Source organism: Schistocerca piceifrons, chromosome 2, assembly GCF_021461385.2.
Source record: "Schistocerca piceifrons isolate TAMUIC-IGC-003096 chromosome 2, iqSchPice1.1, whole genome shotgun sequence".
NCBI classification, from domain to species: domain Eukaryota; kingdom Metazoa; phylum Arthropoda; class Insecta; order Orthoptera; family Acrididae; genus Schistocerca; species Schistocerca piceifrons.
In genome coordinates, this window is record NC_060139.1 from 425,523,799 (window position 1) to 425,551,518 (window position 27,720).

At 37.0% G+C, this 27,720-nt stretch overlaps 1 protein-coding gene across 1 annotated transcript in view; it reads right to left on the minus strand.

Annotated features, from left to right (window-relative positions):
• Nucleotides 1–27,720, minus strand: part of LOC124775446 (Down syndrome cell adhesion molecule homolog) — a 144,484-nt gene that overhangs the window by 18,781 nt on the left and 97,983 nt on the right. Inside the window, exons 13-14 of the mRNA XM_047250279.1 lie at nt 25,368–25,661; nt 12,392–12,568 (exon numbers count right to left, since the gene is read on the minus strand). Coding sequence (XP_047106235.1) covers nt 12,392–12,568; nt 25,368–25,661 — 471 coding nt within the window. The remainder of the gene's footprint in view (nt 1–12,391; nt 12,569–25,367; nt 25,662–27,720) is intronic.

Genomic DNA, 27,720 nt, shown 5'->3' on the forward strand with positions numbered 1-27,720 from the left:
TTCGAAAGTTTGTCTGCCTGAAAATGTACTGTTCTCCCAAGCATATTGCAACAAACGGTGTATTTCTATCGCTGCTCGTTTAGTTTTTATTGCCGTTTCAAATATACTGGTCATTTTTGAAACACCCTGTATGTCCACTACAGAGATTTCCAAAACTTGTGGCAGCATATGTATAGATGCTTGTGGCCCATTTAAGAATTCCATTACAAAAGAAAATGGATACCAATGATATGTTAATGCCCCTTCAACAGATCCTCAGTGAAATAGCCCTCACTGATGTAAAATAAATCAAAATACTGAAAATATTTTAACTTAAGAGGTAATATAGATGTACAATACACTGATGTGCATATGATCATTCTTAAGCTATTGTAGTCATGTGTCATAGAATAGAAAACCGTCTATGATATTTATATTGACCTATATTTACATCTCCATGTATACTCTGGAAGTCACTGCAAAGTCCATATCTGCTCCTGGGTATGCCTTATTCAATATCATATTTTGGAATCTCTGTCTGACCACGATGTAATCTAACTGAAATCTCCCCATATCTCCTGGCCTTTTCCAAGTATACCTCCTCTTTTCGTGATTCTTGAACAGAGTATTTCATATTACTGACTGAAATTTATTGCAGAACTTGTGATGAAGCAAGCTGGTATCTCTTTACTTCCTCTCTTGTTTTGCCATTGCCTCCTTAAATTCATTTTATTTTCATTTTTCCCTAATTACCATTAAAATGCCTGAGTAAAAATCTACATTTTCATAAAAGAGAAAGGTTGGCCATCAGTCTTAAGAAATATAGCACCAGGTCTAATTATGTGCTTAGTTTTGTGTGGGTAATTAATTTCGTAATTTATTTTGACCATTCATAGTTAATACTTTTGTTATAGGGTGAAATCAGTAATTGTTTCATGACTTAAATGCTATTGTTGACTTTTAAACAGATATAAATTCTGCACTAATTATAAACATTTGGAAGAAGAATTACTAGAATTCTTTATATATTTATTTGGCTCCATTTGAAAACATGTTAGCAAAGCTAGCCCTTAACTAATTCCAAAATAAGTACCAGGTTTGTCAAAAGCAGTGTTTGCCTAACTATCTCTGTTAATTTCATTATTTAAACAAATAATTCAGCCTAGCCTGTGTGGTAGAAGGAACTCTTAAAAAGAGAGAATTCTTCTATATATTCAGTTAATTGAATGAGTTATGTTTTAATTGTAATTCCTGTAAATTAAACATCGAACAATGTATAGTTTCAGTGCCTATTATTGTGAGGATATATAAAGGCCTGATTTTTGGTCCTGAGACAGTCAGTTCATGGCTGATTTTCAGACGGGAAGTCTGTATCAGTTTTAGAGCAACAACAATGCATCAACTGAACTGTGGAACTAGTGTAACACCAATAAGCCATGTGTTAAAACTATGACAGTGTCTGTATTATTCTGAAAAAGCTTGAACTGTGTGGTTAGGTTTTTTACTGCTCATAGATGTTCAAAAGCAAACTATTGTAGCAGTATGCTGATGCTTGCCTGCGAGCTATTAGTGAGGCTTATCTAAATTTACCAATAGTGAACTGGCCATATATCTGTAATATTAGGGGGGTTGTGGACAGTGAGAGCAAAGAACTGTGAAACGCAACTGCGCAGCTGTCAGCTACATCATTTACAGTAGTCAGTGTTGAACTTCCAACCCCCCCCCCCCCCCCCCCCCCCCCCATTTTTCAGCAAGTATAAAAATACAGTACTTCAACATCAAGGAATATCAATGAAGAACAATGAAGCAGGTGAACATCAGAATTTTTATTCATCTCCCATTGCTACTACCAAGTCCATATTCTCCTTTTTTTCCATTTCACTTTCATATTCTCCTTTTTTTCCATTTCACTTTACTGACCCCCACTATATCTAGATTGAGCCTGTGCATTTCCCTTTTCATATTTTCCAGCTTCCCTAACATGGTGAAACTTTGGACATTTCACACCCCAACTTGTGGAATGCTATTCTTTTGTTGGTTGTTCAGTCTTTTTCTCATGGTCACCTCTCCCTTGGCAGTCCCCTCCTGGAGATCTGAATGGGGACCTAGCCTGGAATCTTTTGCCTATCATGACACTTTTTCAATTACAGACGCCATTTGGGCAATGGATACACATGTGTCTTTAATGCAGTGGCTTCCATTGCCTTCTGCTTCCTCATGCTGATGATAATTGCTCATTATTCCACCTTTCAGGGACAGTTTCCCACCAGAAGAGCAAGAGAGAGTTCTGGGCCTCTGTCCACCCCTTTGCCCACTTTGAGAAGACTGTTGGTAAACTCAGGGTGACTTCTTATGCTAGAAGTCTTTGCCCGCCATTGCTTGTGATTTTTATTCAAAATTTAAACAGTGGCAGGGTTTGAACCTGGGACCAAGGATGGAAATACAAAATAAAAATATAAGAAAAAATTTTTAAAAATAAAACAAAAATCCACCCATGGGCAGCGACCTTGACATGGTGATGAGGCATGTGTGTTCTGAGGACACACTATACAGGATCAGTCATTCACTGAGTCAACAAAAATCTACATTGGCTACCAAGCTATAGGAGTCTAATGTCAAAATTATGGTACAGTAAACATTGGGAACCAGAATGAAATGCTCCCATCATAGCACAAAAAGGCAAAAATTTACAGGGCAGAGTTAGGGGTGTAAAAGAAAGGAACTAGCTTTTCAACTTATCTGGCAGCTTCAGAGACATTTAAATCAGAATAACTTACATATTCGTGCTTTTTCATGAGTTAACCCTACTTCCTCAGTGGCAGTGTGCTCTCTTAGCTGCACGGTGTTGGCACACCTGTATCGTGCAATCAGGCTAAAGTCATTGATCCTGTGCCCAAAATACAGAAGATTCACCAGACACAGTAAACAATATATAATGTCATAGGACTCATAGGACTCAAGAGTGTACTTGTAATAGCTAAAGAACTGTTTCTAGAGGGGGAGGGGTGGAATGAAATTTCTGGAGATGGATTTGGGATTTGTTCCTAAGGGGGGGGGGGGGGGCAGTAAAACAATTTTTGGAGATATGGGGGGAGGGTTGATTTTTTCCTCAAGGGGACCATTTCTTCCACGAACACACTGTTTATGGTGGTGTGGTGGTGGTGACGGGGGGAACAAATGGACACAAATTTATGTGCTTATAGAGAGTAAGATGCATCTACAATAGGAGGTATTTGAGAGTGAGGATACATCTATAATAGGAAGTATCCCAGAGTGGGCATGCATGAATCTTAAACTTTAATGACACATAGTGTCATACTGCATGGCATGACAAATGCCATATTGGATGGCATGTGTCATGTTATATGGCATGACATCATGTATCGTGTGACTTTACTTCACATGATGCATCATGATACATGACATGGGTACTAATATTAACATGTAAAAAAGTGTGAATATGTGAAGAGGTTTCGATTTAAAATTATTTGAAGCTGGCAGGTAAGTCAAAAAGCTAGTTCTCCTCTTTTACATCCCAAACTCTGCCCAAGTCATTTTTGCCTTTTTGTGCTATGGTAGACACATCTTTCATTCTGGTTTTTTTTTTTTTTTTTTTATTTGGTCCATCAAATCCTACATATACAAGATATACAAGGATATTGGCCATAGTTAAATTCTTAGAACAAAATTCAGTTTACAATATGTGATACAAAGTTAAACTATAAATTATACATAACTGCTAAACTGATGACCTTATGTAAGATAATATGCTAATAACTGTTACTGCCCAATTCATCACTCTAGATTTACAGCTAAAAACTTAATTAACTGCTAATTGGAAACACTAAAATTTAAAAACAGAACACAAAATCATAATAGCACAACTCAAACCAATTAAACAATATTCCATTAAACTTGTATATTTAGACATACTACAGTACAGTCACACTGTACACTAAAAACACAAGAACTGTTAGAACAAATTGGATTTTAGGTAATCATTAACAGAATAAAAACAGTATGTAAGTAAGATATTTTTTCCTTTATTTTTAAATGTATTTCTATTTTCCTTAACTGATAAATGATGAATTTATTGTAATGCACACTGCCCATACCTCGAACACTAAGCACACTTTTGGTTTATCTTTGGCTATTAAGGCAAACGTCTGCACTAGAGCAAGGATTACATCATGAACAGATTTGCTGGTCTCAAAAAAATGCAAATTCCTTCTAACAAAAGTCACTGTTTCTAACAATAAATGCAGGGAACTGGGAATATTTTCAAATCTCTGAATATAGGCTTAGTGGATATATGCAAAGACTCCTGCTTCACTATCTTTAAGAGCCTTTTCTGCTTCACAAAAATTTGACTGGACACTGAAGACCAAAATGGGAGCCCATAAGAGAGAATTGAGTATACTAAAGAAAAAGGGTTGAGACATCACAGGACTGACTAGAAAGTCAAAAACCATAGCTCAGACTGCTCAATTTCTTTAGCATATTTTCTCTGTGAATATTCCATTGTAAGTTATTTTCTAACCATATCCCAAGAAATTTAATCTCATTGACCTCTTGTTCCATCATCAATCTGTATGGCCACCATATAGGTATGTTGATTTACGGACACACTGAAAAACATACGGGCAGTTTTGCTTTTCTTTAGTAACTGTTTTTGTGTATCCAGAAAATTCACCTGTTGATAGAATCTGATGTTATTATATCCTTAAAAACCTAAAGAGATGGAGTTTGGAATAGGAGATTTGTGTCACGTGCAGACAATACTAGTAAGGTGTTAGGGAGATTCAGAGGCAGGTAATTGACAAATAAGAGGAAAGTAAGGGCCCTAGAACTGAATCTTGAGGGACACCATAAATTAACATAGTTCACTGAACAGAACTTTAATACTGTATTTATTTGAGAATTCACCACCTGCCTCCTGTTAGTGAGATATGACTGAAACCACACATTGCAATTGTCTCTAATGCCAAAAAACTCATTTCTCAAGTAGCAGAGAGTAAAGGGCTAAGTCAAAGGCTTCAGTCAGCTCCACAAAAAGACCAGAGACAGAATGTTTATCATTAAAACCACTCAGAACTCAAGCAGCAGAAGAATATAAAGACTACTTTACAGATCTGTGTTGTAATAACCAAACTGATATTTAATAATAATAATAATAATAATAATAGCTTTATTCAACATCAAATGGTACACTGCACATGTACAAAGAAACAGTAATGATTAAAGTTATATGTACAATACACAAGATACATTCTTCTGAATACGTCATTAATTTACAACATAATTACAATAAGATGTTTACTGATTTCTATTCACATAATTTCACAAAGCATTTGTTGTTCTTCATATAAGTATGGTACTCTTCTAATGTGTAGAAAGGGTGTTTCACTAAAAATTTCTTAAGCTGATGTTTCAGTTTAATTGTGGGAAGAACCATGACTGCACTAGGCAGTGCATTAGCTAATTTTATATGTGAGTACTGAGGCCCCTTTTTGTAAAGTGCTGTTCTGTGGCTGCCAATGTAAAATCTTTCTTTATTTCTAATATTGTACTGGTGGAAATCTGAATAAGTGTTTGGGTGCAGTCTTTTCACAAGCAATATGGCTTTTAGAATGTATGTGTTTATAACAGTTAACACCTCTGTTTTTGGAAACAAGTTGTGACAAGATTCCCTATATTTTGCTCCACAGATTATTCTCATACCCCTTTTTTGAAGAATGAGTAGCTTATCTAGATTAGCTTTGGTTGTTGACCCCAAAATTTCAATACTGTAGTTCAAGTGAGAGGAGAAAAGAGCATGATACACAGTCTTTAGGTCTACAGTGTCTTTACAGAACTTGCTAATACTGTAATTGCAAATATATTTTTTGACAACTTAGTTGCTAGGGAGTCAATATGTGTGTCCCATTTCAGGTTGCTTTGGATTCTTATGCCAAGGAATTATACAATAGACTCTTTCTTTACCAATTCGTTGCCAATGTATAATTTAATTTCATTATTCAAACTACTTTTGTTAAACTCCATCAAACATGTCTTACTGGTGCTTGCATTTAAGTGGCTTTCATTAAAAAACTGAACAATTTATTTTGTCACATTATTACATTTGGCCTCCAATTCATTACATGATTCCTTTTTACCCACAATGGACATGTCATCAGCATACAGAACAATTTTGGAATTTATGGTACAGTATTTAATATAATTACATGGGTCAAGAACAGAAGGGGGCCCAACACTGAGCCCTGGGGCACGCCATATTTTATGCAAGTGATCTCTGATTTGTAGAGAACACTTTCCATTTTAAGCAGAACAAACTGTTTTCTATTGCTCATATAACAATTTATTAGGTCATAAGCAGCGCCTCCAATGCCCATGTTCCATAGCCTGTCTAATAGGATGTCAACATTCACACAGCTCCTTGTTTTAGATGTAAATTCTAAGCAGATTATCAAGACTGCTAAATCTGAGTACAGGAGAGTAGTCAATCAACCAAAAATTGAACGTTTTAGAAAACTGCTCAAAGATATGAACTGGAAAGATGTTTATAGTGCTCATGACATGAATGAAAAATTCAATGGAGATATTCATAACTATGCAACAAGGCAGCAATCTGACCTACATATAATTCAGTCCAGAACTACCTGCTACCAAAAAAGTGTTTTAAATGTTGGGATAAAAATGTATAATAATTTACCCAATGAAATCAAAGCAACAAAGAACCCAAGAGCCTTCACACATAAGTTAAAAAAATATCTCTTGGACCATTGCTTTTATGCAGTTGATCATTTTTTTGAAAGGGGTTAAAAATATAAAAAATATGATAAATGTTCAATTAGGTCTGAAAATTGTATATTGTGCATGTCTATGAAATACACTGGACTACTTTACTATTACATTTGTATTGGCTGTTTGTATTTTACCATAAAACATTTGCATTTACTGTTTTGTTAAAGATAGCTAACTTCCTCATTGCAAAATAATGTAAAAACAATTTATTAAATATTACCTGCAAATATGTTCCCTTGCCCTATCCAATATCGTATGTAAAACCTTACATCTCTTTGATTTGTATTAACTGTTTTGTTGAAGAAAGATAATTTCCTTGCTACAAAATAATGTAAACATCAATTTGTAAAAATTACTGTAAATAGCTCTCTTGACCTATCCAATATCATATGTACAGCTGTACAATACTATGATTGCCTGGATCAATAAAAATACAATACAATACAATACAACACATTCATGAACAATGGCAGTACCATGTTTGGAAACTGTTTTCCTCTAAAAGTTACTCAAATTAAACAGAAGTCTATAATAAAACCATGGATTACACAAGGAATAAAGATTTCCTGTAAAACAAAAAGGAAAATATATCTGTCGACCAAGAATAGCTCCAATGTTGATGATTTAGGTAAATACAAGGAATACTGTAAAATATTAAAAAAAAACTCAGATATCTAAACAAATGCACTACGAGAAGAAGATAACAATGTCAGGGAACAAAATAAAAACAATATGGGATATAGTGAAAGAGGAGACTGGTAGAACCAGAAAGGAACAGGAGTAAATAGCACTAAGGGTAGATGACACATTAGAAACCAATGGGCATAGTGTGGCAAATCTATTTAACAAGTACTTTATATCCGTTACTGATAGAATGGGATTGTCAGGATCAGTAAATAATGCCCTTGAATATCTGAAACCAGCCTTTACAAATAGCTTCAGGTACGTGAATATGTCACTCAATTCACCAAAAGAAATAACTTCCATAATAAAATCTTTACAAACAAAGCATTCTAGTGGTTACGATGAAATATCAACAAAGTTAATTAAGGCATGTTCTTGTGAGTTTAGTACAATTCTAAGTTACTTGTGTAACTAGTCAGTTACAACTGGGACATTTCCTGACTGGCTAAAATATGCGGATATTAAGCCTCTATTCAAGAAAGGGGATAAAGAGATGCCATCAAATTACAAACTGACTTCACTTTTGCCAGCATTCTCAAAAATTTTAGAAAAAGTAATGTACAGGCAGCTTCTCAACCATCTGACCACAAATAACATATTATCAAGAACACAGTTTGGATTTCTGAAGGGTTCTGATATCAAGGAGGCTATTTACACCTACAGTGAAAATGTACTTATTTCTTTAAATAACAAGTTACAAGCACCAGCTATTTTCTGTGATTTGTCAAAGGCATTCGATTGTGTGAACCACAACATCCTTTTAAATAAATTAGAATTCTATGGTGTCACGGGCAGTGCTGCAAAATGGTTCAAGTCATTCCTCGCTAACAGGAAACAAAGGGTGTCAGTGCAAGGGACTAGTGAATTAAGTCATCAGTCATCATCAGAATGGGAAGAAATTACATGTGGTGTCCCACAAGGATCCATCTTAAGGCCATTGCTTTTTCTTGTGTTCATTAACGATCTCTCATCAGTTACACTGCCAGAAGCAGAGTTTGTTTTGTTTTCAGATGACACAAGTATTGCAATAAATAGTATGTGGAGTGTAGTTCTAGAAAGATCTGCTAATGATATTTTCATGGATATTAATAAATGGTTTAAAGCGAACTCACTGACATTAAACTTCAAAAAGACACACTATATGCAATTCAGAACATGTAAGAGGTTTCCACCCAGCATATGCATAAAGTATGAAGAAGAGCAGATAGAAGAGGTTGACAGTCTTAAATTCCTGGGATTACAATGTGATAATAAATTCTATTGGGAGGAGCACACCACAGAACTGCAGAAACGCCTTAACAAATCTGTATTTGCAATTCGAGTGTTAGCAGACATAGGCGACATAAAAATGAAAAAGCTTGCATACTTTGCCTACTTTCATTATAGGGTTTTAGAGAGCTAATGATGCCCATTATTTCTGCACAGTTTGTGGGGACTAGATATATAATATGGTCACATGCATTACCTTTAAAACTGTAGAGCATGTTTCTATGTTTGTCATTTATGGCTTCCCCTACGGAAGAAAAATATTCATTAAAAATATTTACAATTTCTAGTTGGTCTTTTATGAGCATGCCATTGTGGTTAATAGTAAAGTCCATACAGGATTTGTCATTGCAGGTTCGAAAACTGTTTATGACTGCCCAGATACCAGCAGCTATGTTGTGTGAGTTTTGAAGCTTATTTGCAACATAGTTGCTCCAGGTTTGTGTGGGTAAGTCCTTATAGTGTGCTTCATATATTTTGAAGGCTTCCTTTAGCTCAGGAATCTCTCTATTATTCAGCATTGCACAGTGGAGTAGTTTTAATTTTTCCCTAGCTTCAGTGACATTACTATTTACCCAAATATTTTTGTTTATATTTTTGTTTGTTTCATTTTTGTGATTACAACTGGGCATATGGTATCAAAGCATTAATAGAAGTCAGCAGCAAAGCTATAGTTTGAAAAGCTATTATTTTCAAACCATTTTATATGTGCTAGCATGCAGTTTAGTCTATTTATGTTGTCATTATACATCGTTCTTTTGGTTACAAACTGTTGCTTTGTGGTGACAGTGGGGACCTCATGGAGCTCCAATTTAAGCTGTACTGCATGGTGATCTGAGATGGCTAGTTTTAAAACAGATGCACTGTGGGATAGGTGGGTCATGTTTGTTATTATGTTGTCAAGACATGTTTTACTATTGCCAATTTCTCTAGTGGGTTCCCGAATGAGTGGGGTCAGGTTAAATTCATCATACAGGTGATGTAACTTTTTGGTGCTGACATCATTTGTTAATAAATCTATATCTATATACCCTGTAACTATAATATTTACATGACCATTTGGCCCAGAAAATGTTGTGTCTATATATACAAGCAAATCAGAAAGATTTACAAAAAAGGTATCTGCATTTGCTGCAGGAGGCCTGTAAACACCGATAACTGTTATGTTATTTCTACCCCATTTTAGGTTTATTTCAGCAAATTCTGGGACTCCTTCCAAGCAGAAGGCACTCACATCAATAACATTAAAATTACTCTAATTTACAGTGAAAATTGCTACACCTCCCCCAGTCTTGTCTTTTCTACTGAAGGCCATGCAGAATTTCATACACGGTGGTTGACTAATGCTAATCAGAGCTTCATTGTACCACTGTTCAGTTACAACTAATATATCGGGTTTGGCAATCTGTGAAATTACATCTAGATCATTATGCTTATTTGTAAGACTACCCAGATTCTGGTGTATGATTTTAAGGCTGAGTTTTACCTGCTGGACCTTAAAGGATAATTTTGGACTAGCAATGAGGCCAGCAGCCTTTACAAGTTTCCCTGGCTTGCCAGCAGTGGCTGGTGTTGTGGCAGATTTTGCTGAAGTAGGTTGTCCCACCCCATGGCAGTGTACTTCTGTTCATCACTTCGTGAACAATGTCACCTGACTTCCTCAATAATTTTGCTACTAACAATCTTTTTGCCTCTTTTGTTCATGTGCAGACCATGAGATGTGTGCAGCTCCCTTTCTAGATAGCTGACATTTACTAGAGACATGTTCTGAAATTTTCTACAAAGAGCTTTAATCCTATCATTTGTTTTATGAACTTCCCAGTTCACAATAGACCATTTCATAAGACCATGCCTCTGTGGAATGTTGACAACAATTGTTTTAGTGTCATTTAACTTACCCAGTACCATTTTCATATGTCTAATTGCATTGTTTGCTTGATTTATTGCTACAACATATGAACCTCCCATAATAACAACACAGTCATTAGATGAGACGGAGTCACAATCCTGCATGCACAGCTTCAACACAGCAGAAAGAGGGACTCCAGGCTGGATGTGGTCTACAGCTGCAAAGTTGTCTTGTGTATTTGCAACATTTTGCACTGTTTCACATCCATGGCTGTCTCCATATAACAGAACCCAGCCCTCCTTGTGTTTCTGATTGTCATTGTTTCTCCTGTTTTTCTCTAGGGACAATTTCTTGCATGTACTTTTACATATTCCATTTCCTTGGACGGTTTGTTTATGTTCAGTTTCATGTTTTACACATGAGTTTGGGACTTGGTGTTTTCTGAACTTATCACTGACAGTTTTTTTTTTTTTTTTTGTTGCTTGAAGGATTACTTCTAGTTTGCACGGTCTGAACTTGTTCTTGTTTCACTATTTCATCAAGAATTTGAAACCTGTTTTGAGTAATGATGGCAGGAAAGCTTTCCTTGGTTTTTAGTTTAGGCAGTTGTTCATCAGGCACTGTTGTTCAAATTCACACACCTTCTTACTTAAGAGAGTAACTTCAGCCTTTAGGCTCTGGATTTCACTTACCATATCGCCAACTAGTCCAGATAATTCACACCTACAGTCACAAATTTTTGCTTTATGGTAGTTATCTGAGTTCTTAATGCAGCACTGACTACAGTTCCAGCATGTTATAAAATCATTACTTTCTTTCACATATGAGTCCACTTTTGTACATCGAAAATGATACAAATTTTTTGAGCATGCAATATTTATCAAGTAATGAAATCATGTGGCAATACATTACTTTTCCTATAATATTCTATATGCTAGAAAGAAAGAAGACTGGTGGATAATTGTTGATGTCTTTTACATCTCCTCTTTTGAACACAGAAAAAACCTCAGCAATTTTCAGAATTTCTGGGAAACAGCCTGTCTTTAGGGAACTGTTAATTACAACATAAAGTGGAATCAACAACTTCTAAATAAATAAGAAGCAAAGAGGTCATTCATGAATACAATCACATTTATTGGTGTTCTCAGAAGGTGTGATGATTCCATTCTCTTCCACGATGTTGTATCAACTGGCAAAATTGTCTCTGTTATGGTATGATGCCTAGTTTGAATCTAAAGAGCAAGACCATCTAACTCATCATTCACAGTGGCTAACAAAGACAACTTGAATAGAAAGCTGGAATGATCAAGCAGAAATCCTGGAACTATATATTCTATGAACCACATGATAAAAACTTAAAAATCTCAATCCCACTCTTCTTACTTTCTCAAAATCATGGTCGCCTTTCCTGTAGTGGCTTGTGCTTCTAGGTGATCAAATGAAAGAAATTATATTACATTTATCTGCATGTAACAATGACTGAAACAAGAACATTGGTAACAGGGCTGAAATATAAACAAATTTAAAACTATTGTTAATAGTTTTAAATTTGCAGCTCTCACAATTTTCTGAAGTTCTTTCATTACAATAAACATGTGGAACAGAATAGACACATAATGAGACAATGAAAGAAGGAAAAGTTACTGGATCAGAAGACACACAAGACATAAGAAATGATTTGAAAGCCAGTCATTCCATAAAATATTTTCCTTGTATTATTTAGTTTTTAACCAGTTCCTACGTATTGTGTCTCTCTTGATGCAGGGCTTTAAGGAACTTGTCTCTGATGACAATTAAACTATTTCTTACCTCCATATTTATTCGCTTGAAACATTTCCTGTTTTTTCCTCATGTACAAGAAAAATCCAGCACCAGAAACAACTATGATTACTAAGGCAGACACTGTTGGTATTATTATTCCTAAATCATTCAGTAAACTACCTTGCCCATAACCAGAGTGAACAATTAGCTCTGGAGCAACAATAGCTGAAACAAGGAGACAAAATTTAGAAAGATGTTATGTAAAGAGAAATTAGTTTACAGGAAACTAAAATAAATTTTAAGCCATTGTTTCAGGATGACTTCTGTAGCTCAACAGCTAGCATCACTGTCTTCAGTGCAGGAGGATTTGGGTTTGATTGCCAGTATCCTCTCAGAGTTTTTCTATGGTAAGGGGGGGGGGGTCTGTAATGGTTTCACTCAGCCTTTTGAGGCCAAATAAGGAATTGATTGAATAAAGAAGCAGTGGCACCATCAGGATTTATCTGTTGGCATGTCCCATGATCATAGATTGCTCCTCACATTGCCTTGTGAGCAGCAGCCAGCCAGTCAGAACAGGCCTAGGGCCTAATTCATGACTGGTGTTTCCATTTACAAGTACAATATTGCTTCTGATTTAAGATATGAGACATCACATAAGAACAAATAAAATAAGTAAAAAAGCTGCAAATTGTATCTACATCTGCATCTATATCTGCAGTCTTCTAATCATTGTGAAGTGTATGGCAGAGGGAACTTCTCATTGTACCACTGATTGGGGCTTCTTCTTGAGTCAGTCATACTTGGAGCATGGGAAGAATGATTGCTTGAATTTCAATGTGCACCCTGTAATCTACATTCACATCTATACTCTCCATTCTGTCTTATGGTATGAGGTGAAGGGTGATTTGCATACCACTATTACTTCTTTCCTTTCATGCTCCAGTTGCAAATGCTCCACTGGAAGAATGATAGTGGTAAGCCTCCAAATGAGCTTCATTCTGATGGAGCACTGAGAAACCTAAGTAGAAATAAGACACCTGAACAGACAATTTTCTCTCAGAACTGTTGAGATCCTTTGGAGTACATACCCTGACACAAATACCCTACTTCTTATGGAAGATAAATGAGAGAGGTAAAACACTGTCAAGTCTTAGGAAGAATGTAATAATTATAATTCCAAAGAAGGCAGCTTCTGGCAGTGTGAATTTTTACAAGGTCATCAGTTTAATAAGTGATGGTTGCAAAATACTGACTCATATTATTTAAAAATAAGGGAAATAGTTGTAAAAGTGGTTTCAACACTTCTAGAATGGTGATTTTAACATCATAGACTGGCATAGTGGTGGAAGAGAGTATGTTTTCGAAGATGCAGAATTGGAGACAAGCCGGCCGGTGTGGCCATGCGGTTAAATGCGGTTCAGTCTGGAACCACGTGACCGCTACGGTCGCAGGTTCGAATCCTGCCTCGGGTATGGATGTGTGTGATGTCCTTAGGTTAGTTAGGTTTAATTAGTTCTAAGTTCTAGGCGACTGATGACCTCAGAAGTTAAGTCGCATAGTGCTCAGAGCCAGCCAGCCAGCCAATTGGAGACATTGCTGAGTGAAGGCTCGAGTCAAACTCAAGAAGAACTGGCATGATTAGTGGGAGTTACACAGCAAGCCGTTTTAAAATGTCTCAAGGCTATGGGCATGATTCAGAAAGAATGATCTTGGGTCCCGTGTGAGCTGAAACCAAGAGAGGCTGAACAGCATTTGTGTGTTTGTGAGCAGTTGCTTCAGAGGCGAAAACGGAAGGGATTTCTGCATCACATTGTGACTGGGGATGAAACATGGGTTCAATACGATAACACTAAATGCAAAAAATCATGGGGATATCCTTGCCATGCTTCCACATCGATGGCCAAAATGTGTATTCACCGCTCCAAGATCATGCTCTGCATTTGGTGGGACCAGCTTGGCGTTGTGTACTATGAGGTGTTAAAACCAAGTGAAACAATCACAGATGCTCATTATCGAACACAATTGAAGTGTCTGAGCAGGGCATTAAAAGACAAGTGGCTGCAATACAGCAAGAGGCACGATAAAGTGATTTTGCAGTATGACAACGCTCGACCCCACATCGCAAAAAAGGTCAATATGTACCTGGAAATGTTAAAATGGGAAGTCCTACCCCACCTGCCATATTCTCCAGACATTGCTCCCTCTGACTATCACCTGTTTAGATCAATGGCGCATGGCCTGGCTGACCAACACTTCCGATCTCATGAAGAAGTCACAAATTGGATCAATTCATGGATCGCTTCAAAAGATGAACAATTTTTTCAACTCAGGATTCATACACTGCCCAAAAGATGGGAGAAAGTAAGTGGCCAGCAATGGAAAATACTTTGAATGATACATGTGTAACCAATTTGTTTCATTGAAGTCTCAAATGTTGGGGAAAAAACAGTGGAAGCAAAGTTGTACACCTTGTATTAGATTCAAGAATTTTGGATACATTAACTATGTGTATTTTGTGTAACTGTTCGATGATATATTATGAACCACAGATGACAGAGAGAGACAAGTTGTTCGAAAGGCTGCACAAATTACCTTTTTCGAATTACTGGCTGGGCTGTACATACCATGCACGAAAACATTAATTTTTACATAACTAATGAATGAATCACTAAACGTAGCAGCATCATTATAAGGCAGACACAGTTAGGGAAGTACAAAGGTTGTAATTTTGTTTATTTGTTAGTAACATAACAACTTGAAGTAGTGTTTACATGCTAAAATAATTATTTGTGAACAAACTAATTAAGTTAGAGAAAAACTAATAATAGCAATAGGAAGGTGAGGAAATTTACATGCAATCTGGTGTATGATACATGTATATAACATCAAGTTTATAGTTTTTAAGTATGTTGCAGACGTCTGAAGTATGTGCATATGACTCATGTAAGCCAAAGGCTTAAATAGGGGCAGTCATCTCACATGAGGGAGTTTTGGAAATGTTGCATGTACACCCAGATCAGGGGAGGCTTACCAGATAGGATGGCAAGGAAAGACTAATTGTTGGGGACTGTACTGGATGAGATTTGAAAACATGAGAGCTTAAAGATGTAGGATAGTGTAATAAGCAAGACAGATTACTGATCAAACATCATGCAAGACTAAATAAAAGTGGAGAGCTATGTGTATTCATGGTAGACTGATGGGGAAGGGGGGAGGGAAGAGACATGTCTTTTCTGATCTGTCTACTCCTACCTCCCCCTTTCTACCACATATAATGTCCTTAGCTTTTTGCTCTTGTTAACTCCTGCATGAAGACTGTTCAGTAATCTCTATCTTGCTTATTACACTATCTTCCACATTTAAGCTCTTTGGTTGTCAAATCTCATCCAATGCAGTCCTTTCTCATCCCATCTGTAAGTCTCCCCTGATCCAGGGCTCTGGATGAGTTTTCTGTAATTGTCCCCATTTAATGTACTTTGCTAGTGCTTTTACTTCATCCCTGTTCCTTTCCCTTCAACCCTTCTGCCAGAAGGAAGCTTCTGGCTCCAAAAGCTTACGCATTTGCATAACTTTTTACATGTGTTTTCTCCTGCCACCACTTGGTGAGTAGATTTTTTTGTCTATCCAATAACAAAATCTCAGACTCAGGATGAATACTCAAAGGGACAGAGAAATAGAGATTCTCATTTCAAGAACTAACTTCGAGTTTGTATGGAATATCCTTTTGTTTCCTGTTTGCTAAAGATGACATATACACTGCAGGAATTTCAAGAGGATCTGTATGCCTCCACTGCTTGACGTGTATTTACATCAGAGCACAGTGCCACTCACCAATTCTGACAGCCAACTTTGATCACAGCCACACTGTAGATTCGAGTAAAGAGCCAGTGTCATTGATCAGAATAGTGTAGCAAAGTCCGGAATTAAATGTAAAGTGATATTTGATTGTCATATTAGGCTGAGCACATTTCTGGATAGAAATATCATTCACTATAAGAACTAAAATAGTTGCAACACTCTAAAATTATTATTCAGTTTAAAGACAATTAGCATTGTGTAATAAAAGTCATCTCTCATATTGACATGAATATCTTCCAAAGTTAAATACCTATTATTGAAGTATATTACTGAAACTGATATAATGTTAACTGTATGTTGTAGCAGCTACTTGATCTCCTCCAGAAGTTAAAATCTTAGAACTGTTGTCCAGGCTTGCTATGACATATAAATGGTGATGAGTAATTTTTAAATAGAACTCCACCTTCACCTGCCTGTGTGGATGTGCTTGGTGTACATCCAGTCATGGTGGCAATTATTTTTCTGTGTCATTGTATCTAATCTGAAGTGTTTAACCAAGTGTGAGCCCCCAAATGAACTATCGTTAAATGAACTTGTTCAGTTTCAGGCACAGCAGATTGAATGACTGCTGGTCAGTGTTTAACAGATGACAATCTCTCTGTCACAACAAGAAGCACCACAGCCATTTGTTGCACCCAGGTTTCACCAATTTAACTGCAAGGAAGAGGATTGGTCAGAATATTGCTCACAACTGGTAGCACATTTCTCAGCCTACAGCATTAGAGGTACAGAGTACATTGCATTCTTTTTGTCCTATAGGTGCCAGTGTCTATTGTCTGTGTCTCAAATTGTTTTCCACCTCTTGTCCACAAGATTTTGATTATGAAGGATACATTAGAAAACTTGATGAGCATTAAGAGTTGAGATTTATATTTTTTGTCTTAACAAGCCGCCTGAACAGTCATTAAAACAGCGGACTGGTGAATTTAAATGGCTAACAAGACAGTGCAGGTTCAAGAGTTCTTGTGGACAAAATTATAGTGATGTCATACTATATGATGCAAATGTGCAAAACATGCCAAATCCAGATTTAAAAACAGTTTTGCCAACTGTAGTATCTCAAACTTTTGTGAACATAACTGAAGTTGGTTTTTAGGATCTGTCTATTTCTCTTGTATGTAGTCACAAGGTGCTCCATCCTCAGTTAATGTTACAGTGAATAAAAACAGGGCTCAGAGTGTAGGTAAAGGCAAAGATAAAGGTAAAACATTTCAGTCATGTTGTACATGATGTGTGCTTTAGAATAAATTGTGGCAGTTTTGTCCACAGTGATTTTCTACTCATGATAGGAAAGCATGTCCTTCTCTTGAAGCAAAGTGTTTCACATGTGGTAAGCAAAGTCATAACCAGACCATCTGTTTAAAGCACCACCAGCTCAAGTATCTGTCTACTGCACAGCCATCATCTGGCTATCAGCAGGTTAATGTCATCATGACTGAGCCACTACAGCAGGTACAAATGAAGTCTCATTTTTCTGCTTCACAAAAATCTTCTCCTGTAGTCCACAGACAATGGAACAAACTTTTTGTCAAATAAGAGTGGCTAGCAGTTTAGTTTCAATTAGACACAGATGCATCTGTTTTCCTAATCAATAAAGACACCTAGTGTATGATCACAAAAGCTACTTCTAATTTGTCTGCTTATAATGGACATGAAATACCAATGTAGGTGTGTGCAGTTTTCCAGCAATTTTTGTGACTTACAAAGTATGATTCATTCCATATACTTTTTTCTAGAAACTGTGGCTTGGACTTGTTTGGTTTGTTCAGCCTGTGCATACAAGATTACATGTTACAAATCAGTGTTTCAGTGCCTCATATCCTTGTTTCTGACTTTTACAATAAGTATAGTGAACTTTTTGAAGCAGGATTAGGAAGGGCTAAGGAATTCAAGGTGCACATTACTGTTAAAGATAATGCACAAGCCAAATTTTATTGTGCTAGGCCTGTCCCCCATGCTCTGTGTCAGCAGGCTGCATAGGAACTACAGTGATGGGTTGATATAATCTGTTTCTGTAATCTAGTGGGTGCCCCCTGGCAATTATTAAAAAGCAATAAGGGAAAAAAAAATGAAATAATTGTGTGGCATTGTTGACTGGAGGCCCCATCTAGGGAAGTTCAGCTGCCGAGTGCATGTCTTATTTCAGTCAACATTACATTGGGTGACTTGCGTGACAGTGATGAGGATGAAATTATGATGAAGACAACACAACACCTAGTCCATGAGTGGAGAAAATCTCCAACCCAGCTGGGAATCAAACCCAGCTCCACTGCATCGGAGGCAAGCATGTTACCACTCAGTTAAGCAGATGGACAGCAAACAGGAGGTTTACATCTTTGCATTGCTTTCAAAGAAACAGTAAACCCAGAAACTATCATGGGTTCTTTTCTTCTCCTGCAACTGGAGGAGCTGGCCGCGGTGGCCGAGTGGTTCTAGGCACGTCAGTCCGGAACCGCGCGACTGCTATGGTTGCAGGTTCGAATCCTGCCTCGGGTATGGATGTGTGTGATGTCCTTAGGTTAGTTAGGTTTAAATAGTTCTAAGTTCTAGGGGACTGATGACCTCAGATGTTAAGTCCCATAGTGCTCAGAGCCATTTTGCAACTGGAGGAATTAATAGACAGAGTAGGACAGGGCAGATTATTTTCAAAGACTGATTTATACGCAACATATTTACAGTTACCAATGGAAAGCAGTCCAGGTAATATTTTGTGATCAGTGCTCATATGGGATTGTTTCAGTTTCAAAGACTACTTCTCACAAGTGCTTCTTCTTACTATTCTTCAACATTTCCTGGAACAATTAACAGCTAAAGTTCCTTCATGTATGAACTATCTGGGTGATATTGTTACAGGTCACATGCCTGCTGAACGTTTGGCAAATGTAGAGTGTTCATTTCAAGTTCTTGCCAAGGCTAGCTTGAAGTGTAACAAAGAAAAGTGCTCCTTCTTCCATGAAGGACTTGAATATTTAGAATATGTCATAAATACAAAGGGTATTTGTCCTGCTCATCCACACTTGGCTGTGATTAAAGATTTGCTGGTGCCCCATAATGTCAAGGAGCTAGAAGCTCTTATGGGGAAATTAATTCATTACATTAAGTTTATTGCTCACACTGCACATGTTGTTGTTCTGCTGAATCAGTTGTGCCAGAAAGTTGTTCCCTTTATGTGACCCTCAGAATGTCAGTATACATTTCATAAGTTAAAGGACACTTTGTTATGTCATTGTTGTCTCAATCATTTTCATCCAGCTAGGCCTGCTGTGTTAGCTGTGAATGCATCTTCTTATGGGACTGGAACAGTGCTTTCCCATAGAACTAGTATGTCTGATAGGCCCACTACTTTTGCCTTGAAAGCTCTGAACAGTATTCAGTGCAATTATAGTCAACTTGGAAAAGAGGTGGTCATGATTGTTTATGATGTTAACAAGTTCCACCAATATTTGTATGGTCAAAAGTTCTATTTGATTACCGATCATTGTCCTTTAGTGGCTTTGTTAAATCCTTCCAAGCTTGCCCCATAAACAGCACAGGAATTGCAATGCTGGCTCTGTTACTGTCTAATTTTCAAATGAGTTGTTGTACAGGCTCACTGTAAAACATTTGAACACTGACTTGTTGTTTTAGTTACTAATCAATACCAACACAATGTCTGATTCATCTGAGGAATCATTTTATCATTTAGATATTCTTTAAAGATTTTCTCTTAACTTTCAGCATATTGCTGGAGCACCAGCTTAGGACTCAGCTCCTTGTGTAGTTTTGCAATAAGTGTGCCATGGATGGTCATGTAGTTTGAAAGAAATTCTTCACCCAATGGCACATCGCTACTTTTTCCATTGCAATGCATGATCTGCATGGTCAGGTGTTCTGATGCTACATACAGAGAATGATGATGCATAGGTTGTGATTCCTCACTCTTTACAGCAGGAAATTTTGTCTTCATTGCAAGAAGGTCACTGGGTATAATGCACATGAAGCAACTCACTGGCACCACTGTACTTGCTATTTCCAATTACTGTATCAATGTCAACATCATTTACCAGTCATGGCTGGACAGACTGCATCACATCTTAGCAATCAAATATTAAAACTGCTAAGATAACAGACAAGAAGCACAGCACAACACTGATGTTATAAACAACACTTTAAGCTCTTAAATGTTTCCAGTTTGTGGCCTCATGTGTGATCATACCTTATTGATCAGTCTACATTCCTATTTGTAGAGAAAAATTCATTTACAGAATATAGAGGCTGTTGGTTGAGCACATGTATCAGTCTAGCTCTAAACATCCTCTGTGGTGCTGTTTAGACTTCCATTGGAAGGTGGTTGAACATCTTCAGGGCTGCTGTGGGAAAACTTTCCAGTGTCTGACTTAGGCAATAGCCCTTATTTCATGTGTTGTAGTTGTGAATCTTTTGTCTCTTGCAGAAGGATCCTTGACTTTCTTTTATACAAACAAAAGAGTTGAAAACATACTGGCTGAATATTGTCACTTAACCAACTGCTTGAAAGTGGATCTTCTGTGGTTATATTTCTTACTGGAAGATATTATTCTTACACCTTCCATTGTAGGAGCAATACATTTTTGCTTCCAGTAAAGTGTCCCCACAGCAAAAATCCATGCATGATATGGCTGTGGAACAGTGCATATTATATTGTGATTAAGTGGTGATCTGTTAGCAGACATTTGAGCTTTCTGAGGAGATAAATTACACTTGAGAGCTTAGAACACACACGTGCAGTGTATTCAGTCCTTGTCAACTTACTGTCAGTTGTAATTCCCAGGAGTTTGACACAGTTAACATTTTATATGGGCCCACAGTCACCAAAGCTGCATAATATGTTCTGGAATTTCATTTTTTTGCTATGAACCACTTTTTAGCTACTCCAAACAAAATTTCAGCATCCTTTAGTACCTCAGCTGAACTTATACCCTTAATCATTAACACTGTATCATCTACAAAGAGCACAGCATGACCATCACAACCTAAGTTATTGACTAATATTCAGAATAGCAGAGGGTCAAGTACAGAGCCCTGCAGTACACCTTGTTCAAGTGCCATTTCACGAGACATCACTCCCTGGACACAAACACTCTGCTGCCAATTTCTAAGGTAAGATGACTGAATCTCAAAAATGACACCTTTCATAACATAACATTTTAATTTCTCCAGCAATATCTTATGAGAGATGCAATCAAACGCCTTGCTTAGATCACCAAGGATTAATGCCATGCAGTTGCTTTTCTTCAAACAATTCCATTATTTCTGTTATTACATCAAGCTTTGCAGTAAATGTAGATTTCCCTTTTCTAAATTCATTCTCTGTTGTCCTTGAAAACACGTAAGAGTTGGTTCTTCATTACAGTTTCAATTACTTTTGCTAGTATAGTTGTTACACATATTCTTCTGAAGCTGGATGGACTGTTAGAATCACCTTTTTTATTCTCTGGTACTGTCTTTGCCAGTTTTAAGAAGTCTGGGAAAGTACCAACCTCAAGGCATAGCAGGACATGGATGTCCAAATTCAGCAAAAGACTTCTTGTTACACAGCTTGTGCAGAGCATCAGTCTGTGCTGCCACAACAGTTTTTCCAGTGGCCACGTCTGTACAGACTGCTGCAATGCTTGCACATTGATTTTGCAGATCCATTCTGGAATACACAAGTGTTGATGGTGGTAGACACAAACAGTAAATTTCCATCTGTCATCTCTGTAACGTCCACCACTACTGCTGCTACTGTATCAGCCCAATTTCCAACAGTGCTGAGTCATGGCATGCATCATGTAACTACTGCTCTTTTTAACACTCAGTCAAACAGTAAAGCTGAATTGCTTCATTTGAATGTACAAGGCATAGCAGGACATGGATGTCCAAATTCAGCAAAAGACTTCTTGTTACACAGCTTGTGCAGAGCATCAGTCTGTGCTGCCACAACAGTTTTTCCAGTGGCCACGTCTGTACAGACTGCTGCAATGCTTGCACATTGATTTTGCAGATCCATTCTGGAATACACAAGTGTTGATGGTGGTAGACACAAACAGTAAATTTCCATCTGTCATCTCTGTAACGTCCACCACTACTGCTGCTACTGTATCAGCCCAATTTCCAACAGTGCTGAGTCATGGCATGCATCATGTAACTACTGCTCTTTTTAACACTCAGTCAAACAGTAAAGCTGAATTGCTTCATTTGAATGTACAAGAGTCATATGGAGAAACTCCATTCCTCCACACATGAGAGCAAGCCTAAAAGATTTTTCTTTCCTCCTTCCACTCTTTGCTACATTGTGGGAAGTTTCCAGCAGAAGTATTACACAGCCATTGTCACTGTACCCTGTTACACCCTATGTGGCCACTGTAGAAACAGTTCACTCTGCCAGACAAGCTGCAGGACAAAGTTGTCTTGAAAGGTTTTGACAAGAAACAGCACTGAGAGCATGGTTTGATCATACAAGTATGGGGTCATTTGTCTTACAGCGTTATAGGTTCCTCTGGCTGCATTGGCATAATCAGGATAATGTGCAGCAGTCTAGTTTCAGTGATTCTGCTTCAGAATGCTTCCCCACAGAACAGAATGCATTGGGGACTACAACAGTCACCATCTCCAACTCTCTGGCTATTGCAGTCAGCACCACACAAAATGGTGCAGAAGGAGATTGATATCGCACTGCCATTAATGGTCCTGCAACCAGACTTGACGTACCTTCAGGTGCCACTTCCAGACAACCACCATGACACTCCTGGAGTTCTGCGTTATGTCCTTTTGACCACAGCACCTGTATTCCTCATCTATATCCAATTTCAGGCTGCCCCTCCCCATCCCCCACCATCATCAAGCAATTCAGCACTGCATGATGATGGTGCGGAGATTTGTAGGGGAAGAACATAGTGTCATCCATAGAGAGAGGTCTTATGGCAAAGTTAGTACCTCACAACAGAACTACAAGCTAAAGACAGTCACTGCCAGACACAGCCACAAACGAGAGATATTGATGAAGACATGCCCTCAAGAGATTCCACATGCTGCTGTTGCTGGAAGTCTACTTAAGTTAGAGCACAGCATTGCTTGTCAATTCTGATAGCTGACTCTGATATCAGCCTCATTGTATTTCAGATCCCAGCAGCAAATTAATGTCGTTAGTCATTGTGTTCTGAGAGTGCACCATCCCTCATATGGACACAGATGTTTTCCAAAGTTAAGTAGCTGTTATTAAAGTGTTTTACTGAAATTGATCAATTACATGTATTTGTGCTTGAAACTACCCCAGACTTCATGAAGGTTTTAGTTACAAACAGCTGAAATAAATTCACTGAACTGAAAGGTTTCCAAGGGTAAGAGTACACAATTACTTCTGATGGGGATTCTGAATGTCCTGAAGAATGTACATCACAAGATCCAGAGTTTCTTCGAAATACATCATCAACTGATGATGCCCAAAAATTGTTTCAAGTGATCTCATTAGAGATTTGGAGCTCTCTAAAGCTAAGGCTGAGATTTTAGCATCAAGATTGCAGCAGTGCAATTTTCTGGAAAGCAATGTAAATGGTTCATTCTGCCACAGAAGAGAGCAACCATTCACTCCTTTTTTTAACAAGCAAGATAGTCTTGTGCCATGTGTAGACATAAATGGTCTAATGATGGCTCTCAGAATTAATTACAACCCTGATGAATGGAGACTCTTTATTGATTCGTCAAAGGTGAGCTTAAAAGCAGTGCTTTTACATATTGGTAATGAGCTTCCTTCCATTCCAGTTGGGCATAGTGTGCATATGAAAGAGTCATACCAAAACATGAAAATTTTACTAGAAACCATAAATTATAATGACTCTCAGTGGCAGATTTGTGTTGACTTGAAAGTGGTTGCACTGCTATTAGGTATGTAGTTAGGGTATACTAAATATTTCTGCTTTCTCCATGAATAGAATAGCAGAGCTCTTGCATATCATTACAGTAAACATAAATGGTCCACCAGAAAATCTCTTCAACCAGGTATAAAGAACATTAAGAGTGAACCTCTAGTAGACCCTAAAAAGATTCTGCTCCCACCCTTGCACATCAAGTTGGGTCTCATGAAAGACTTTGTTAAGGGAATGAACAAAGATGGTGATGCATTTAAGTACTTAAGGCAAAAATTTCTTCACTTAAGTGATGCCAAAGTAAAGGAGGGCATCTTTGTAGGCCCACACATTTGAGAGCTTTTTGGAGACCATACTTTTGATGGAATCATACAAGGTGATGAGAAGCATGCATGGGAATGTTTTAAGACAGTCTGTTTACAGTTCATAGGGAACAAACAAGCAATAAATTACAAGGAGACTGTAGATAACATGTTGTCATCTTATGACAAACTTGGTTCAGCATGTCACTGAAAATGCATTTCTTACATAGTCATCTTGACTTCTTCCTCAAAGATTGTGGTGCAGTAAGTGATGGACATGGGAGCAATTTCATCAAGATATTGACACATTTGAGAAGAGATGTGCTGGAAAGTGGAGCCCTACTCTTTTAGTAGACTACTGCTATACTCTCGTAAGGAATGTTCCCGAGTGTGTATAAGCGTCAAGCCAAACGAAAATGATCATCTTCTGAATTTATCTCTGAACAAAATATGAAATTGTATATACTGTGCATAAGGACATTTAACATTTGTAATCCTTTATATTCAGTTGTGACCAGTTAAATATATGTCTTCTTTTGTGCTTTACATAGTTCTGGTACAAAGTAGACTTACAAAATATTTTCATTCATGTAGTATTGTCTTCATTTTTTCTTAATATTTTACTTTTGTACTTCCAGAATGGCACTGAAATTTATCAATGCATAACACATAACATAATTCAAGTAATTATTCACTTAAAATTTGTTATGCTGAATCTTGGAATATGAATGCCTATTTAGTTAGTGAGTTATTTATACAAAAATGTAGATTACTTAAAAAAAACTATAGCTAAATACTTATGAAGAGATGACTTTGTATCATTTTATACTGAAATGAACATAAATAACTCAGAATCATGCAATTTACACACTTTCACTTCAAATTTGTTGTTCCATGATTATTTAACTTTTACACAATATTTAGCCAAAATATTTGCTTATATTGACCTTTATTATAATGGTGTCAGCAATAACACAGAGCTATAAAAACAGCTTTGCTTACCTCCTGAATGAGTAAGAGTTACAAAATCATATTTGTAGATAGTTGATCCAGCACTATTATGTGCAGTCATTCGAAGTGTATACCATGTCTCTGGATTCAAGTCAAGCACCAAAAATTCTGTTTGGTCGAACTTGACGTTATTTGACACCAATGTCCAGTCCACTCCATGTTTCAATTTATATTCCACAACAAATGATGTAATGGGGCAGCCACCATCACCCCATGATGAAACATTTAGAGAAATTGAGGTTGAATTGACATGTATGAGGTCAAAAATGTTAGGTGCTACTGGAGCTGTAAAGGAAATATAACACTTACATGACTTTTATAGTGAAACTTCATTGTATTTTTTCTAAATTATTTTTCACCTCAACACAACATACAATGTCTGTTAAAATAGTTTTAGTTTAATATAATTAACATCCATAATTATCTACTCTATTGACTATAAATATGCTGTGATCTTCTAAACCTCTTCAGTCATGATTTAAGTTTCAATGGTCTGGGCCCAAAATGAAAACATGATTGCCTGATATTCAAGCCATTCCATGGTTTGGTAAATCAGTCCACCATCGTACCAATTTTGCATGACTTATGATATGTAAGTACATGTATAAGATCCAGTGGGTTTAATTTGGTGAAATATTTGATGAGGAATTATAAGCTCATGTATTAATTATTTTAGAAATACCACAAAAGATGTATTATCAATCAATGCAGTATAATATAAACTAATAGCATTTGTCTCCAGTTCCTGCATTCACTCACAATAAACATAATTGGCACTCTTACAGAAAGCAACAACACAAATCAGTAATGTTGATGGGTATGTGTAATGTAACTTTGCATCTCTTGCAGTCCTGTGTCATTTCACAACACTTTTTTTTATTTTTCATGCAAATTTTACCCAACTGATGTACCATAGGCCTGGCCCATGCAGTTCACATTAAGCCCAGCTGATGTATGTGTGTCAGGCACATGAAATTTACTTTTCACTCAACTGATGTACCATGGGCCAGGCTTGTGATAGTCACATTTGACCTGAATACCTTATGACAAGTCTCATATGTAGTTGTATGTTAAGAGGTTAAACATCTAAGTTCTGCAACTTTTGTGTTAAAGATAATATCAGATTTTGGAGATGAAAATGTCAAAAGATTGACATACTTTTCCTGTTTTTATTAATAAAGCCTTACAGTATCATATTCTGAGTTAATTTGTCACTGAGGAAAAAAGTATTTGCGGCAGAGAAATATGGGGAAAAAGAGGGGAAGACATCTCAAGAAATAATGTAAATGTTAGAACATTGCTGTACATCAGGAGGTCACAGTTATGGTGCATGGAACATACAAATAGCAGTCATTCTATCTTAGTTCAACTCCATGCTCAATGAGATTAGGGTCATTGTACTACTGAATGTAGCAGCTCCCATTGGTACATTTTACACCATTTACCCCCTCAAACTACCTAAAAAGTTAATAATATATTCTTCATAGTGCATATGTGCAATAAGTAAAATCTTGGTATTTGCTATTTTATAAGTGTTGCAATTTTAATCTCTAAAACTGTAAAATCAGAGGCCACAGAGAAGATATTGTAGATGGAGGGGTAACAGTTGCTAATATTTTACACAATGATATGCTTGCACCAGTTTATCAGATTTTTTGCAACAGTTATGAAGCTGAGGCCATGAATCTTTTGGAAGGAACCATATTGAACACAATCAACCACATTACACCCTCAATCACAGCAAATAATTTGGGGAAAGTAATTAGAGTAAAAAAAAAAAAAAAAATATTTTCCAGATATCTGCACACTGCTGTAAAATTTATAAGTTATACACATAGTTACATATGTAATTTATCACTGATTCAAGGTGCTATCTGACTCAAATATATAACTTCTAAGCTTCAAGATTACAAGACAGAGGCCTTCAATTATAGTGAATGCAAATTGCTGTGACCTTCAGATACGCTGTCAGCTGGAAGAGCATGGGGACAGCAGCGGTGGTGGGGAGTCACTTACAGCACTGTAGGGAAAATGATGAGTGCTAGGGGGGAAGTGCTATTCTAAACTGAATCCTACACTCACATTTTTGGTAAATATTAAGCAGGGCTCCTCCACGCCCACACTTGCATGGTGACCACTCAAAAAGATCTGGCATCTCTTCTTTGGTTAGTATCTGAAAGGAATCCCACTGAAAATGGAGTGATTTGTTTTTACCTGGTTTGTTAACCATTTTTAACTTTCAGAGAAGAGTCACAAGTGGGGAATTTTGAATAAAACCTACACATTTCTCTTGTTGCCACATTAAAATTTGCTTATTTTGCCAAAACTCAGTGGAGTTTACACA